The 18,662-nt window shown below is 42.8% G+C and overlaps 1 protein-coding gene across 2 annotated transcripts in view; it reads right to left on the reverse strand.

Annotated features, from left to right (window-relative positions):
* Nucleotides 1-695: 695 nt before the first annotated feature.
* LOC140493493 (DNA-binding protein SMUBP-2-like) overlaps nucleotides 696-18,662 on the reverse strand; it is a 79,978-nt gene continuing 62,011 nt past the window's right edge. For both annotated transcript variants that reach the window (XM_072591985.1, XM_072591984.1), the window contains exons 13-16: nucleotides 14,146-14,269; nucleotides 4,956-5,876; nucleotides 3,055-3,239; nucleotides 696-2,200 (exon numbers count right to left, since the gene is read on the reverse strand). In XM_072591985.1, the coding sequence (XP_072448086.1) occupies nucleotides 1,988-2,200; nucleotides 3,055-3,239; nucleotides 4,956-5,876; nucleotides 14,146-14,269 (1,443 nt within the window). In that variant the 3' untranslated portion in view covers nucleotides 696-1,987. The remainder of the gene's footprint in view (nucleotides 2,201-3,054; nucleotides 3,240-4,955; nucleotides 5,877-14,145; nucleotides 14,270-18,662) is intronic.

An 18,662-nucleotide genomic window follows, 5' to 3' on the forward strand; every position in this document is an offset into this window, starting at 1 on the left:
TCGTCAGGTCTACGCACCCCACCAACCCACCCTCCCCGCCACCACAGGAATTGCAAAACCTGCGCCCACATCTCCCCCTTCACCCCTATCCAAGGCCCCAAAGTTTTACCTGCACTTCTACACGTCATTTACTGTATCCATTGCTCCTAATGCAATCTGCTCTACACTGGGGAGATTGGATGCCTACTCACAGAGCACTTTAGAGAACATCTCCAGGGCACCTGCACCACTAACCCCACCGCACAGTGACTGAACACATCAACTTCCCCTCCCATTCCACCAAGGACATGCAGTGTCCTTGGGCTTCCTCCATTGCCGCTCCCTAACCACCCGATGCCTGGAGGAAGAACGCCTCATCTTCCACCTCGGGACCTACCAAATCCACAGCAATGAGGATTTCACCAGTTTCCTCATTCCCCTCCCCCTGCCTTATCCCAGTCCAATCTTCCAACTCGGCACTGCAGTCATGACTTGTCCTAATTATCTATCGTCCTTCCCCATCTGTCTGCTCCACCCTCCTATCACCTTCACCCCCACCTCCATCCATCTGCCCCCCAGCCCCACCCCCTCCCATTTATCTCATCAAACCTTCGGCTCACAGCCTCATTCCTGATGAAGGGCTTTTGCCTGAAACATCGATTCTCCTGCTCCTCGGATGCTGCCTGACCAGCTGTGCTTTTCCATTACCACACTCTCAGCAGATGTTTAGAAACACCACCAACTTCAAATTCTCATCCAGGCCAGTCACCATCCTGACTCGGAAAAAACTGGGTCAAAATCCTGGAATTCCCTCCCTAATGGCATTGGAGGTAAACCCACAGCAGATAGACTTCAGCAGTTCAAGAAGGCAGCCCACCACCACCTTCTCAAGGGCAGTTAAGGATGGGCAATAAATGCTGGCCAGCCAGTGATGTCCACATCCCACAAATGAATAAAAGAAAAACAAAATTCTGACTCTAACTCAAAATGGCAAACATTTGGGCAAATTCCCATCAGATGTTTAAACTTTCCAGACAATTCCCATGGAGTCAGTGCACTGAGACTAGCAAGGGGTCCCAAAGTATCTTTTGGGGGTAAGTCCAGTCTGTGCATAGTAACTTTCATTTAGAAGGTATAGAAGACTAACTCCCAATGTTCCATTTATTCTTCAATATAAATCAATTAAACACACTCAGTGGACATCTAGCTAAATAGGTTCACCAACATAATGACAGTTGGTAAACATGCTTGTGAATCTTCAGTGTCATTGCCCAAGGATAATCTGTGGTCTGAAACAGTTATGTTACCCACTAACTTGGCCGAACCTTTAAGACCACTCTCCATGGTAAAATAAGAACGCGTTTATAATTCCTGAGGTCTATGTCTTCCATATTCCATGCTCCAGGTTAAAAGAGTCTAGTATGAAGAATGCTTGTTTCATGTTAAAAAATAGATCATTTTATCTGACATTGAGTGCGTATTGGATGCATTGTTATCCAATGTTTAATTACAATATTTACTGATCAGCAAGGCATTTGAAATCGGTTCATTGTGTGCTTTTATGTTCCATTTTATTGCAGATTTTTAAACAAAAAAAAAATCAAAAATAGAAATGTCTGATTAAGATTGAACAACATTAATGATTACTGTTCCAGTAATCCATCACTAATATTATCCTTTTACAGCTATTCCCAATGACGGTATGGAATAAGTTGCTGAAGTAATCAGGATAATCACTAACACTGCAGCAAGCATTTCAGAGTTTCCCATTGTTTTTAAACAGCTGCTGACAGTAAAAGATGAAGATTAATTCTTGCATCTCAGTAGCATCTATTGCTACATAACTTTAAACACCTGCTAAGAAGCTTCGAAAATTGCATAGCTTGCATAATTCATATAAGCATTTCCACTCCTAACTGTCCAACAACTGCTGTGGTCCAGAAATTATTTTTAGAATGCAAGAAAATACTTTCAAATAAATACACATATTTAGGCTATTGACATAAATTTATAGTTCACCAAAATTTTTTTGTGTAGTTTCCTTTTTAGCACCTCGTTGGCTAGCTAATTGTTCTATTTTCTTTCCTAGTCTTCTCTGCAGATGGGCTTTCCTCACTGGATCTAATGAATGGTCCTTAGTGCCACTGCCTGCATATAGAATACCTTCTCTGCTGATGAGTTTTCGGGCGTGAGCTTTGGCGCTCCCACCACAACCATGAACCTGGAAGAGGGACAGAAATACATATAAATTAAGTTGTTCTTGATAATGAAGGTAGAATCTGCTAAGTAAATCGAGAAAGAACTGTCGAACAGCGGAAATAAAACAGGTGGCCATCACAAACGTCGGCAGAATTCGAAATATGAAATGAATTAATGGCACAAGCTAGGTCAGATTGAAAGCTTGCCTGAAAAGCAGTTTGGGAAGTTATCGGTAAAGTGAACAAACTGGTAGTAGGAAGGAAATTTAAGCTTGGATTTTACAAGCCTGTGGATTTTGAAAGAGGAAAGGTAAAGGAGATAACAAGTTCCACAGTTCATTCATCACATCAAACTTCCACTCTCTCAACTAACATACTGTATGTCAACTACATGATTCACTGCAGTGACTCAGCAAGGTTTCTTCAACAGGACCTCCCAAGGATGATGTCTAGAAGGAAAATACCAGGAGGTGCATAAGAACATCACCATTTCTAAGATATACATTCCCAATTTAGACATGTAGCATAGTTTCTTCATCATTGTTCGCTCCAAATCCTCAAACTCCCTTCCTAAAGACTCTGTCATTACATAGACTTAACAGTTCAAGGGAGACAAGAATCACTTTCTCAAGGATAACAATGAACAGCGAACAAATCTGGCTTTGTCAATAACACCCACATGGCCAGAACTTCTCTTTTTTTAAATTTCAGGTGCCAAGTAAAAATTCATCAGATTAAGTGCCTTTATTTTACTAAAATATACTGTGTTCCAATATCAAGATCAATTCAAATCCTTCAGCATTATTATCAACAACTTAATGCTAAACATTGTGAAATGAAATAGTTGAGCACTTGCTTTATTACGCACAGCTCTTACCTCTGGGATGTGATGGCTGAGGCAGTAGTGTTTGTTGCAGTGAATGCAATGTTGCCCCAAGGTTAGAATACTTGCTTTACATTTTAAAAAAGCACAAACACTATTCGCCTTTATCGTTTCAGCAATGAGCGCATCGAAATCTTCGTCAGTATTACTTGCAGCAGCTTCCTTAGTTGAGACTTTTCCTGTTTAAAAAAAGCAATTAGAGAACTGATCGGCCCCATCCTAACTAAAGTAAAATAGTTCAAAATCCAATACATAATATACTGCAAATGCCTGCAAAGTTTCTATACGGTAGCACAATGGCTTTTCACATCTCAGGGTTATCTGAATAGTAAGAATATTCCAGGCATTCTTAAAACCCTGAGACCATCCTAGCTCACATTAAAGAAAATTTACAATAATACAATCCTCATCAATTTTGTGTGCATCTGAAAGTCCTGAAATCTGCTCAACGAAAATGGACCTTTATTAGTGGAACAAAACAAATTTATTTCTAATTATTGCTGCATAAAGACACATTTTGCCAAAGACTTTTGTGTTGCACTCATTGTAAATGCCATTGTAAACAGGAGTATTATTTAATGGTATATAATTGGTTCACAAGTGGATTCAAATTGGGAAAGCTGTTGCCTGGAGTATGGATGATAACTGATAGTTAATTGCAAAGATTTTACTCAGAACAAAATAGGCAACAGCAATTCTCAGTTTCATCTATCAGGGCAATGCATTGACCAATGACAGTCAACCTGCATGTTTAAATTTAGACAAAACTTGGCAGTTAACTGTCAATCAGCATCTAACTGGCACTCGTACAATGCCTCTGCCAATCAGTGCTTACTTGCCAACTAACTAGCAATTACTTCTCAGGTAGTATGAAATTTTGCTACCCTTTAAATTTATTTTTGTGGGAATGTACACCAGTACAGGACAAAAAGGTTTTGACAAAATATATAGTGGCATAGTGGCTCGGTGGTTAGCACTGCTGCCTCACACCACAAGGGACACGGGTTCGATTCCATCCTCAGGTGACTGTCTGTGTGGAGTTTGCACATTCTTCCTGTGTCTGCGTGGGTTTCCTCCCACAATCCAAAGATGCACAGGTTAAGTGAATTGGCCATGCTCAATTGCCCATAGTGTTCTGGGATGCCTAGGTTAGGTGAATTAGTCAGGGGTAACTATAGGGGAATGGGTCTGGGTGGATTACTCTGCCTAGGGTCAGTGTGGACTTGTTGGGCTGAAGGGCCTGTTTCCACACAGTAGGGATTCTGTTAAAAAATTCTATACTTTTTTTTAGCAACACTCAGTTGGCTTTTTAGATAAAGAATCTATAACATTATGATTTGCTATTGTGCGCTATTCTAACATATACAGTCATTTAAATAATGATAATTATCTCAACAATATTATATACTTTCGGTATTGGATAAACTCTAGTTTATTTAGAATTGGTACTTCTCATTCAATGCATGAAATGACCACTTTTATGGAGCTGAATAAAAGTTTGTGAAATATTGAACTATACAAACAACTCAACTGTAAGAAAATAAAAACCAATTCAGCTGTGTGTCGAAGTTTAATCAGATTCAGCAAAGTGATGTGAAATAAATATGTAAATTGCAAAAAGAAATGGATTCCATAAAAAAACACAAGGCTTCGGGAGTGTGTGTGTGTGTGTGGGGGGGTTACCAGTGGTTTTCTTAACAAAATAACTACAACAGAATTATAAAATATCTAAAACATTACATTAACATCCCTCCAAAGCCGAATGTCCTCTCCATTTCTCAATAGATTGTTTCTATTCAATAATCACAGCTTAATATGTCACCTTCAATTCCATTAAAAGAATGTTAGTAGCTCACACCTTAAAAATAATTTTAATAACAATGAATAGTACTTACCCTTTTCAGTATGTTTCTTATTTTTAGACTTCAATGAAGCAGTAGTGCTAGAATGCTGTTTCGGTTTTGCCATCTCGCGTTTAGCTTGTTCCCGCTGCATCCTTTCCAAGTACAGTGCCTTTAAATCTACCTTTGATTGAGAAACAGAAGGGGTACAATCTTGTGGCCCTTCTATTTCAGTAACAGTACGTTCATTTTCCTCAGCTATGTGTGGGGCAGGACTGCTAGCTTTCTGAATCACTTCCAGCATCGTTTGGACTGGTTGGCCATCAACAGGACTTTGCGTTTCTGATTTGGCTATAACAATAAACCGGTCTTTGCTTTCACCAATGCTAAAATGTTCAAGGCCAAACTCTTCTGCTATTTGGTGAACCAACAACCGGTCATGTGAATTCAAAGATGATGGGAATTCAAATCGAGTCCTTGTAATATCCTCCATAAATTGCATTATTTGTTCCCTGAGTTTTTCAGAGTTATCTTTTATATTTGCAGTTTTTGCAGGTTGGTGTAATGTTCCTGGACTAGCATCCTTTTTCTGCTTTAAGGAACGACTGTCATTTGAGACTTGCATTTTACACCCAAGCTTTTGAGTGGGTTGATTTTGTGTGAGTTTGCGTGTTTTTAGAGATGCTGCACTTCTGTCACTGGTTGAGCTCCCATTATTTCTGCGTGCATCTGAAGAATCTTTTGCTCTCCTGTGTTCAGCCCGAGGGGCTGGCCTGGAGTAATTTTCAGACACAATATCATCACAGTACTCAAAAGCAGTCCGCGTTTCCCCATGTTCAGTCATGTAGTCAACCAGGGATTTCAAAAACAGGTGAGTGCTGACTGTCCGCGTGTCACAAACCACCATCAAGTGGCGGCGCGCACGGGTAACTGCTACGTTTATTCTTCGGTCTTCAGCCAGAAAGCCCACCTCGCCTGGAGAACAGAAGTCAAAATGTGATTACTTGCCCAAAAGCCAACAGAGCAGAAACTGGTCTTAGACTGAAGTGCTGAAAGGATGATTTAATTTGGGTTTCCTGATACACACCCCATTTGATATTTAATTCTATTAATTTTGATGGCAATACATATAGTGCAGAATGTAAACAAGTGGTTAGATTAGATTAGATTCCCTACAGTATAGAAACAGGCCATTTGACCCAACAAGTCTACACTGTCCCTCTGAAGAGTAATGCACCCAGACCCATTCTCTTACCCTATATTTACCCCTGACCAATGCACCTAACACTATGGGCAATTTTAGTACGGCCAATCCACCTAACCTGAACATCTTTAGACTGTGGGAGGAAACTGGAGCACCCAGAGGAATCCCACGTAGCCACGGGGAGAACATGCAAACTCCTCACAGACAGTCACCTGAGGTAGGAATCGAACCCAGGTCCCTGGTGCTGTGAGGCAGCAGTGCTAACCACTGAGCCACTGTGCCCCAATGAGCTGATATTTTATGCTACTGCCCAAGACCAATTTCTATCCTACTAAGTTTTAATGATTCATCAAGAGATAATATGGAATGGCTCAAAATGAGACATGCTAATACAGCAGAATTTCGATCAGTATTAAACGAGCCCACAGAGAAAAAGCTATATTTGGAATGTCTGGACATTATAAAGGATACCATACAAGTTCTTCTGTACTTGAATATTTAACTAACTGTAATTTCTACTTTCCTCAACTTAAGTTATCAGGGCAGTATGCAGCAGGAGTCAGGGTAACAGAGAAGTCGGAGTTATACAAATTCATGCAACTTTTTCACACAGAGGGTGATACGTGTGTGGAATGAGCTGCCAGAGGAAGTGGTGGAGGCTAGTACAATTGCAACATTTAAAAGGCATTTGGTTGGGTATATGAATAGGAAGGGTTTGGAGGGATATGGGCCGAGTGCTGGCAGGTGGGACTAGATTGGGTTGGGATATCCGGTCAGCATTGACGGTTGGACCGAAGGGTCTGTTTCCATGCTGTACATCTCTGTGACTCTATGTGACAATGGAACATCAAATACCAGCAATGGATACTCAGACTAACCACTTACTGATTGATGTCCAAAAGTTTCTTGTTAACTGCAAATTGCAACAATTGAATTTTACCACCTAAGAGAAAACCAAGTATTGTGTACAAGTCATAGAATGAGCTGAGACATTACAGAAGGAGACTCTGTCGCAGCCATGCATGTAGTCCCAAAACTCCTCACTTATGCTCCATAGCCTTGCAAATATTAATTGTTCAAGCATACAGCCAGTTCATCTATAAAGGTTACCACTAAATACAGTTCCAACACTCTTTCAGACATTACATGCTAGATCATAGCAACTGACTACACAAAAATAAAATATTTCCCATCTGGCTCTTCTCCCATCATTTTAAATCTTTATCTGATTACTTTGACACTGGAAATGGTTTCTCCTTGCTCTATCGAAGACTTTAATAATGTTTTAACACCTTTATTAAATCTCCATCAAACTACTCAAGAGCATTGTATCAGTTGTCAATTACTGACTGAACCTCCTTCTGCCTCAGTTTACCTGGGCCACAACCCTGTGTGCCTTTCTTTTCATTTTGCAGATCAGTCAAACTGAGAGATTTAGTGCTAATTAATGCCAAATTAAGGATAGCTTTGATAATTCAAGCATATTGAGCAAATGCTAAACTTCGCACAGTGCCAATTTATTCCACATAGAAACTTTACAGCCGAGAGAGAGGAAAATTTCTTTCCAACTGTTGACATGAATAGATCACTGTACCTCCACTGAGAAAATGCAGATATTGCATTTAAAAAGCAAAAGATTTTAAAAATAACATTTGAATTTTGAAAGGATTAATCTGCATTTCAGCCCCAAGCAGCAGTTTTTCTAAACAAAATCCTCTCTATTTCTTCAGATCCACCGATATTTATGGGAAATTAAAACAATACTGTATAATTATTGGTTTACTTTAAATACAATTTGAAAACATTTAAATATTGCTTCCAGTAAATGTTAAAAGCTTTCAGTTCTCCCTACCATAGATTCATTTTTATATTTTCCTGATGAACAACCCTAAGTCTTGTTTAATTAATATTCAGTTCCTCCACAGAATCAGCAGCGTTCAATAATGTGCAGCCATGTGTTGATTTCTGATGGAATGAATAATCCTGATTTATTACTTTCTGCCATAGCTCGAAACAATACATTCAAATTAACTTTACTCAACAGAAACAAGGTTGAGGAGATTAACTTCACATTGAGGCACATTAACATTTGGTTTCTTAATAATGCGTTAGATTCACTCAGACTATTGGGGTTCTGGTGACTGCGATAAAATCTGAGACATTATAGAGAAGTAGTGCAGCATGCAAAACAAGCTACACTCCTCTTAACAGAGACATTGCTTTTTATATCTCATTGTTTTTGGGTATATATGCATAATGCATTCTTTCACTATTTCTTCTTTTTCAACCAACTTCTGGCATGAGTGAAGATTACCACAGTGCCAGAATGATTTTCTCGACTGATTTCGATCACCTAAGAGGGTTAGAGAGATTTTGTTTTCAGATCCATTCTCCTTAATGGATCTGTGAGCTTATCTGTTTTTTTTTGCTTCTTCCAAGAGATTATCTTTCTATGGAGAGGTTGAGGAATGCATGTATTATGATGCAGGAAGTCAGAAGTCATACGACACCATGTTATACTTCAAGAGATTAGTTTGACATCACAAGCTTTCGAAGCTGGATGAACTAGACAGTCCTTTCCTGCTTTACACAGCCTGAATTCTTTTTCAACTCTTGAAGACTCCTTGCTGGGGCATAACTTGACAGGCACTTGTATGTTATATGAACCTTGACAAGACAAATCACAAGCTATTCAACTGTGGGATTCATTACAGCCAAGTTCAATCCACTTCTTATTTTTTCATAAGAGAACTAACATGACCTCAGCCACAAGCATATGTGTTGTTTTCTTATTCATTCTCAAGTGTCAATAATAATGAAAGCAATCAGACAGTGCTGAGAATTTAATGCTTGCACAGTTGAATCACAGTATTTGTGGCTTTCACCATTATTCTGTGGAGAAGCAGCTTCAATTTCACACCTTCAAACTGCATTACAAGTGAAAGATTTCTCCTGAAAATGTAATAAAGCCTGCCAAGATCATGCATTGCTTCCTTGAGGTGTTCCTTACTACTGCATGTCACAAAGCTTCAATCTGGTTTATACGAATAAAAGAAATAGGAGAAATAGATCACTTAGCTCCGTGACCCTGCTCCAACATTAAATAAGTTAATGGCTAATATAAATGTGGGTCTAGATTAGACCGGTACTGGAAAAGCACAGCACGTCAGGCAGCATCGCGGAGCAGGAAAATCAATGTTTCGGGCAAAAGCCCTTCATCAGAAACGAAGGCAGGGAACCTCCGGTGTGGAGAGATAAATGGGAGGGGGGGTGGAGTTGGAGAGAAGGTAGCAAGGAGTACAATAGGTGGGTGGGGGAGGGGATGAAGGTGACAGGACAGAGAGGAGGGTGGAGCAGATAGGTGGGAAGGAAGATTGGCAGGTAGGACAGGTCATGAGGATGGTGCTGAGCTGGAAGGTTGGAACTGGGGTAAGGTGGGGGGGGGGGAGGGGGGGGGGGGCGAAAATGAGGAAACTGGTGAAGTCCACATTTCTGGGGTTGAAGTGTTCCGAGGCGGAAGATGAGGCGTTCTTCGTCCAGACGTCGGGTGGTGAGGGAGTGGCGGTGGAGAAGGTCCAGGACCTGCATGCCCTCAGCTGAGTGGGAATGGGAGTTGAAATGTTGGGCCACAGGACGGTGGGGTTGATTGGTGCGGGTGTCCCAGAGATGTTCCCTAAAATGCTCTGCGAGGAGGCGTCTAGTTTCCCCAATGCAGAGGAGACCACATCGGGAGCAACTGATACAATAAATGATATTGGTGGATGTGAAAGGCTCCTTCGGGGCTTTGGATGGAGGTGAGGGAGGAGGTGTAGGCACAGGTTTTGCAATTCCTGCGGTGGCAGAGGAAGATGCCAGGAGGGAAGGGTGGGTTGTTGGGGTTGGACCTGACCAGCGTAGTCACGGAGGGAACGATCTCTACGGAAAGCGGAAAGGGCTGGGAAGGGAACTATATCCCTGGTGGTGGGGTCCGTTTGGAGGTGGCGGAAATGTCGGCGGCAGAAATGTCGGCAGATGATGCAGTTTATGTGAAGGTTGGTAGGGCGGAAGGTGAGGAAAGGGGGTTCAGTCCTTGTTTCGGTTGGAGGGGTGGGATTTGAGGGCGGAGGTACAGGATGTGGATGAGATACGTTGGAGGGCATCTTCAACCACAAGGGAAGGGAAATTGCGGTCTTTAAAGAAGGAGGCCATCTGGTGTGTTCTGTGGTGGAACTGGTCCTCTTGGGAGCAGATACGGCAGAGGCGGAGGAATTGGGAATACGTACCAGTCTCCTCACCTTCCCGTGGCCCAAGATTTCAACTCCCCCTCCCACTCTGCCGAGGACATGCAGATCCTAGACCTCCTCCACCGCCACTCCCTCACCACCCGATGCCTGGAGGAAGAATGTCTCATCTTCCACCTTGGAACACTTCAACCCCAGGGCATCAATGTGGACTTCACCAGTTTCCTCATTTCCCCTTCCCCCCCCACATTACCCTAGTTCCAACCTTCCAGCTCAGCACCATCCTCATGACCTGTCCTACCTGCCAATCTCCCTTCCCACCTATCTGCTCCACCCTCCTCTCTAACCAATCACCTTCATCCCCATCCCCACCCACCTATTGTACTCTTTGCTATCATCTCCACAGTCCCACCACCCCTCCCATTTATCTCTCCACCCCAGAGGCTCCCTGCTTTCATTCCTCATGAAGGGCCACTGCTCAAAACGTCGATTTTCCTGCTCCTCGGATGCTGCCTGACCTGCTGTGCTTTTCCATTACCACTCTTATCTAGGCTCTCATTTCCAGCATCTGCAGTCCTCACTTTTGCCTGATATAAATATGGCCTTAACTCTATTTTCCTCAAATCTTTGACTTCAAAATTTGAATACAAAGGAACCTCGATTACCTGAATATCCAAAGAAGATCTCAAAGAGGTGTTTCAACACTGCTCGCGTCTTTTGTTTACAATTATTAAAAATGAACCAGGCTTACTGAAGTGCTGCCGAGAACATCGATGGGAGCCCAAATCAGTTTCCAAATGACTGACCTCCAGTGCACTTTCCCTGGAGTTCTACACAAGAGTGTACACTAAAACTACCTGCCCCAGATAATCTCTCCAACATTGTCCTGTACAGGGCAAAAATGGAACCTGTCAAAAAAAAGAGATTCACCCCCCAAAGGCAGCAGCAGTCTTACGGTTTTTGTCCAGTCCAGCAGCCTGGTGGGGGGGGTTTCCACAGGGGAGGGGGAGGGGGAGGGGTGTGGCCAGGTCGCACTAGTACGGTGTTGGATGTGGCTGTGGGGGTCAGATTGGGGTAGTGTTGGATGGGGATGGGGACAGGGTTGGACAAAGTCAGGTTCGGGGTTGAATGGGGTTGGGGGGCCGGGTGGGGCTGCGGATGGTGGTTGGTGGAAGGAGGAAGGGGACTCACGGGGGCGGGGTTGGTGTTGGACAGGGTTCAGGGGGGTGGGGTCTTGTGTGCAGTGTGCTGCTGCCTAGCCTTCTGAATGGGAGTGGATTGAGCAAGTGCTTGCTTTGTCAATCCCATTGAACTGATGGGGCAGGGGGAGGGGGGAAGTTTGGGTGGACAGGCCGGGAGAGGGGCAACAGCATTGCTGCAGGACCCTTACACACAAGTGTGTCTCTGCTCAGAAACAAATCCTGAGACTGAAAGAGGGAGCAAGGCAGGCAGAGCGAGGACAAAGGAAACTTCAGAAAACCCCCAGCCCCACAGGAGATGCAGCGAATCAATTAACCAAATGAAATAGTGCCTGCCCATCTTGTTCGGATAATCAAGGTTCCTCTGTATATCGAGGCTGAGTTAGGCAATGACCCGGGACCTTCCCGATAAGTACCCGAGAAGGGGAGCACAATGGCTCGGGTGGTTACAACTCCCTCTCACATTCCTCCAAGGCCATGCAAGCCCTGGGTCTCCTCCAGTGCCAAATCAAAGCCACCCACCAACTGGAGGAAGAAAGCCTCATCTTTTGCCTGGGGACCTACAACCACACAGCATCAACACTGACTTCACCCGTTTCCAAATCTCCCCTCTCCCCAACTTATCAAGATCTAACCCTCCAACTCGGCACAGCCCTCTTGACTTTCCTACCTCTCCAACTTCCTTCCGACCTATCCGCTCCACCCTTCCCACCAACCGATCACAATTACCCTCCAACTGCATCCACCTATCACCACCCCACCTAACTTCCAGCCCCAGCCCCAGCCCTACCCCCCTATTTATCTCTCAGCCCCCTTCCCTCTCACATTCCTGATGCAGGGTTTATGCCTGAAACAATCACTCTCCTGCTCTCGGATGCTGCCTGGCATGCTGTGCTTTTCCAGCACCACACTTTTTGACTCTGACTCTCCAGCATCAGCAGTCCTCACTTCCTCTGAGGTGCTAATTCTATTAGAATATCTGTACTAATCAACAATATCTGTACGTGCTCGATCACATTAATTGATAAGTGGTGAATTGACACTGCGTCACAATCTCCTGGGCACCAATGGCTCCACTATAAGTAAACCTTCAAGTGGGATACTAAGATGACAGATATTGATAATGCCAAATGGAAGATAGCTGCTACTGGATGTGATCTCTGGAAGCTGACTGCTTCAAAGGATATCGGAAAAGACAAGAAGAAACTAAAGGCGCAACTAGTCAAGAAAAGGACCCAGAGAAAACCAAGACCTTCCCGGCCCACTGGCCTCCTCTGCAACAAATATGGCAGAAACTAATATTCCATAATGGAGCTCTTGAACAATGAGGCATTGTTTTACAGAATTGACTGTCATGACGTAAGTCATCATTTTGTGCTTTTTTGTATCTTTCCACTATGTTAAAGGCCCTTGACTACTCAGTTCCCAGTCTTGGACACTTCATAACTATATTCTCATAATGACTCCATCATATCTTGTCCATTTATTTCTTTTGTAATACAAATTCCTTCATCTTGTTACGAATGCCACTTGTACTCAAGTCAAGAAAATTTAATTCTGTCTTTGTTTCCCCATTTCTCGATACTTTTTGTGATATTCAATGACCAATATCATGCTTAGGTAATAATTTCAGTGGATATTTTGTCCCACAGTAAAGTTTAAAATATGATGCTAAAATCTGCATCAATGTAATACTCAAGAGTATCTATGTATATAATCTTCACATACATCTATTTAAATGAAAGCTGGCAATGTCACAATATCTCTAGCCATAACATGAGGCTACAATACATTTTCTTCCACTTATACCTGACAGAACACAAACCTCTCCACCCCATTTCCTGTCTTAACTGCTTTTAACAGTGCATTCATAATTTCAAACACTAACCAATCTTCTTGTCGAGGCTGGCAAACTATTGGAAGATGTTCCCAACAAGAGATCCTGCCATGTTTTAAACGTGATTCGGTAGGAGGGGGTATAGATGAACATCACTGGTAAAGTAAGGGCATGCAGAATTCAAGATAGTGAGAATGGAGGCCATGGACCACACTGATTTCCGTGTGCATGCTTTTCTTGTCTCCATTTTAACTCTCCCGTTCACACACTATGACAGCACTGAGCAGTGTCTATAACGCTGGATACTGACTGAACTTCACAAATTCTTAATTAGCTGTAAAGTACATTGAGGTTACTTTGGGTTGAGACAAGCATCATACAAATGCAAACTCTTTTGTTTCTTGGACAAGCTTATTATGTATATATCCACGTAACTAATGCAAAGCAACTCTAACATCAGTACTTTTATCAAAACTCATAACCTTACGCATTCAAAAGGTTGTCAGAGTGTGTGGTGTTGGAAAAGCATAGCCGACCAGGCAAAATCCAAGAAGCAGGAGAGTCAATAGTTTGAGTATAAGCTCATCAGGAGTCCTGATGAAGAGCTTACATCCGAAACGTCGATTCTCCTGCTTTTCCGTTGCTGGCTGATCGGCTGTGCTTTTCCCACACCACACTCTGTCTCTGATCTCCAGCATCTGCAGTCCTCACTTTCTCCTGCAGACTTTTAAAAAATCATATGTCTCAAGAGTATCACACTACAAAAAAAGCCAATCGTCCATACCTGTTCTGTTGGATCTCACAAGTGATAAAATAACTGCCTCTTTTTCTCTTCCTTGGAAACCATCAACAGACTTGATTTCCAGTTCCGGATACTTTTTAGACAATTCTTTCCTCAGGAGTTGGACCTATTTAAAAAATAATTCCATTGTTAAAAATAAAGTTTTGTTGTTTCAGTAACCCCAACCTCCATTATAATTTGGCTCATCTCATTTCTAAGTCCCACCATTCCTTGCCCAAACAAATTTAACCTGTTTCCATCTCTGCTGCAACACTCTACAACAGGTACCCAGGAAAAACACAAGATCAACCTAGAGGGAGCATGATTCTTTTTATTACAAAAACAGACAACTGCCCAACCCACATAGCATCTCTCACGCACTACTGTGCTAAAACCGAGAACCCACTTTGCGAAGGAAGCAGATCCAAAATTCCACTGGACAAAAAGTCGTATTAGCTTCCTTCAGAATCATATTTGGAGTCAGATATACCAGACCATACAATACTGGTTCAGTGCACATGTTTTTGTTCAAGTTCGTTAAACCAGAAATACCCAGTATGTGCTGAATTAGCTGAGGTTATTCAGAGCAGCAGTTGAGGTGATTCAGTGAGGTGGGTCTGTAGCTAACAGCACAGAGCAGAATCAGGTTCAGCAATAGTGGACAAAATGCTCAATTCGCAAACATAAACAAGGGGGCTCTGATCAAAAGCGGGCATTGATTTTTTTGCAACCAGTTACAGTACTTCGACATTATAGTTCAAAACTCTTCATGACATTATCTCCCAGTACCATAGAATGTAAGAACTAGGAATGGAGTAGGCCATCAGGCCAACTGAGCCTGCTCTGCCATTCAGTAAGATCATGACTGATCTTTTTGTGGCATCAGCTCCACTTACCCACCCTCTCACCGTAACCCTTATATCCGTTACTGTTCAAAAAATTAGTTATCTTAGCTTTTAAAACATGTACTGAGGAAGACTCAACCACATCACTGGTCAGGGAATTCCACAGATTCACAAGACTCTGGGTGAAAAAGTTCCTTCTCAATCAGTCCTAAATCTGCTCCCCCTAATCTTGAGACCATGCCCTCTTGTCCTACTTACACCCACCACCGGAAACATCCTCTCTATTTCTATCTTATCTATTCCCTCCATAATTTTATGTTTCTCTAAGATTCTGCCTCACTCTTCTAAATTCCAATGAACATAATCCCAGTATACTCAATCTCTCCTCATAAGCCAACCACCTCAACCTCGTCTGCACCCCCTTCAGTGCCAGTACCTTCTTTCTCAAGTAAGGAGACCAAAACTAGATGCAGTACTCCAGGTGTGGCCTCACCAGCACATTGTACAGCTGCAACATATCCTCCCAGCTTTTAAACTTCCTTTAGCAATGAAGGACAAAATTCCATTTGCCTTTTTAATTACTCGTTGCACCTGCAGACCAGCCTTCTGTGATTCATGCACAAGGACACCCAGGTCACATTTATTAACATGGTACTCCATCTGCCAGACCTTTGCTCACTGACTTAAACTATCTATACTCCTGTGCAAAGTTTCACAGTCCTTGGCACACTTTGCTCTACCACTCATCTCAGTGTCATCCGCAAACTTTGACACACAACATGTGGCCTCCAACTCCAAATCATCCATGTAAATTGTGAATAATTGCGGTACCAACACTGAGGCACACCACTACTTATTCATTGCCAACCAGAATAGCACTTGTTTATCCCCACTCTTTACTTCCTGTTAGTCAACCAATCCTCTCTCCATAAGAGTACTTTACTCATAATGCCTTGCATATCTTATGCAGCAGTCTCTTGTGTGGCACCTTGTCGAAGGCCTTTTGGAAATCTAGGTACACCACATCTACTGTTCTCCATTGTCCACCGTGTTCGTAATGTCTTCATACAATTCTAAATTAGATTAGATTAGATTACATTACAGTGTGGAAACAGGCCCTTCGGCTCAACAAGTCCACACCGACCCGCCGAAGCGCAACCCATCCAGACCCATTCCCCTACGGGCAATTTAGCATGGCCAATTCACCTAACCTGCACATTTTTGGACTGTGGGAAGAAACCTGAGCACCCGGAGGAAACCCACGCAGACACGGGAAGAATGTGCAAACTCCACACAGTCAGTTGCCTGAGGCAGGAATTGAACCCAGGTCTCTGGCGCTGTGAGGCAGCAGTGCTAACCACTGTGCCACCGTGCCGCAAGACATGCCCTTCATAAACCCATGCTGCATCTACCCAATGGGACAACCTCTATCTAAATGCCTTGTTAGTTCTTCCTTGATCATAGTCAAGCATTTTCCCCACTACAGAAGTTAAGCTAACTGGTCGATAATTTCCTATTTTTTATCTACCTCCCTTTTTAAACAGTGGCATAACATGGTGGCACAGTGGTTAGCACTGCTGCCTCACAGCGCCAGAGACCCGGGTTCAATTCCCGCCTCCGGCGACTGACTGTGTGGAGTTTGCACGTTCTCCCAGTGTCTGCATAGGTTTCCTCCCACAGTCCAAAGATGTGCAGGTGAGGTGAACTGGCCATGCTAAATTGCCCGTAGTGTTAGGTAAGGGGTAAATGTAGGGGGATGGGTGGGTTGCGCTTCGGCGGGTCGGTATGGACTTGTTGGGCTGAAGGGCCTGTTTCCACACTGTAATGTAATCTAATCTAAACATTTGCTGTTTTCCAATCTCCCCAGAGTCCAGTGAATTTTGGAAAATTACCACAAGTGCATTTGCTATTTCTCCTGACATCTCTTTTAATACCCTGGGATGCATTCCATTAGGGCCTGGAGACTTGCCCACCCTTACCTCCATTAGCTTACCCAACACTACCTTTTTCATGATAATGATTGTTTCTAGGTCCTCACCTGCCTTTATCTCTTTGTCAATTACTGGCATGTTATTCACGTCCTCCACTGTGAAGACTGACACAAAATGCCTACTCAATGCCTCGGCCATTTCCTCATAGCCCATTACTAAATCTCCCTTCTCATCCTCGAGAGGATCAATGTTTTCTTAAGCCACTTTTTTTATATTTTTATAGAAACTTTTGCTATCTGTCTTTCTATTCTGAGGTAGTTTTTTCTCATGTTTTATCTTACTTTTCTTTATAGCTCTTTTTGTGGCTTTCTGTTCACCTTTAAAATTTTCCCAATCTTCTAGTTTCCCCACTGATCTTGGCCACTTTGTATGCATTCTCTTTCAATTTGATAGCATCTCTTATTTCCTTAGACACCAATGGCAGATTACCCTTTTCTTACAGTCCTTCATTTTCACTGGTACATACCTTTACTGAGCATTTTGAAAAATTGCTTTGAAAGTCCTCCACTATTTATCAACTGTTCCATCATAAAGTCTTTGCTTCCAGTCTACTTTGGTCAATTCCTCCCTCATCATATTGTAGTTTCCCTTGTTTAAGCACAGGGCCCTGGTATTGGATTTTACCTTCATACTTTCCATCTATATTCTAAATCTAACCGTACTGTGATTGCTCCTTCCAAGAGGATCAAGATTAGATTAGATTACTTACAGTGTGGAAACAGGCCCTTCGGCCCAACAAGTCCACACCGACCCGCCGAAGCGTATACCACCCAAACCCATACTCCTACATTTACCCCCTCACCTAACACTACGGGCAATTTAGCATGGCCAATTCACCTAACCTGCACATTTTTTTTGGATTGTGGGAGGAAACTGGAGCACCCGGAGGAAACCCACGCAGACACGGGGAGAATGTGCAAACTCCACACAGAGAGTCGCCTGAGGTGGGAATTGAATCCGGGTCTCTGGTGCTGTGAGGCAGCAGTGCTAACCACTGTGCCACCGTGCCGCCCCCTAACTATGACATCATTAATTATTCCTGTCTCATTACACAGGACTAAATCTAGGATTGCTTGCTCCCTCATCGATTCCATTACATATTGCTGAAGAAAACTATCACAGATACATTCAATTAACTTCTCCTTGAGGCTATCCTGACTGACCTGGTTCGACCAATCAACATGCAGGTTAAAATCCTATGCCATTTTTACAGGCATTAGTTATTTCTTTGTTTATTGCCTGCCCCAATGTGGCATTACTATTTGGTGGCCTACAGACTACACCTACCAATGACTTTTTCTTTTTATGAATTTCTAATTTCCACCCAAATAGATTCAGCCTTATTCTCCATTGAACCTCTAGCATCTCTCACCACCACTCTGATATCGCTCTTAAATATCAGAGCTACACCACCTCCTTTACCTTCCTGTCTGTCCTTCTGAGTGGTCTGTTACCCCTGGATATTTAACACCCAGTCATGGCCATCCGTAACCATGTCTCCGCAATGGCTACTAAATCATTTTCATTCGTGATGAGTTGTGCCGTTAACTCACCTACCTTGTTATGAATGCTATGAGCATTTAGGTAAAGTGCCCTCTTCATGAATTCCAACATCTCCTATAATACTATCTCTAGAGTTATTCTTCTTTGTTACTCCTTTCATAGTCTGCCATGTAGTTAAACC

This window comes from Chiloscyllium punctatum, chromosome 22 (assembly GCF_047496795.1).
Source record: "Chiloscyllium punctatum isolate Juve2018m chromosome 22, sChiPun1.3, whole genome shotgun sequence".
Classification (NCBI taxonomy): Eukaryota; Metazoa; Chordata; class Chondrichthyes; order Orectolobiformes; family Hemiscylliidae; genus Chiloscyllium; species Chiloscyllium punctatum.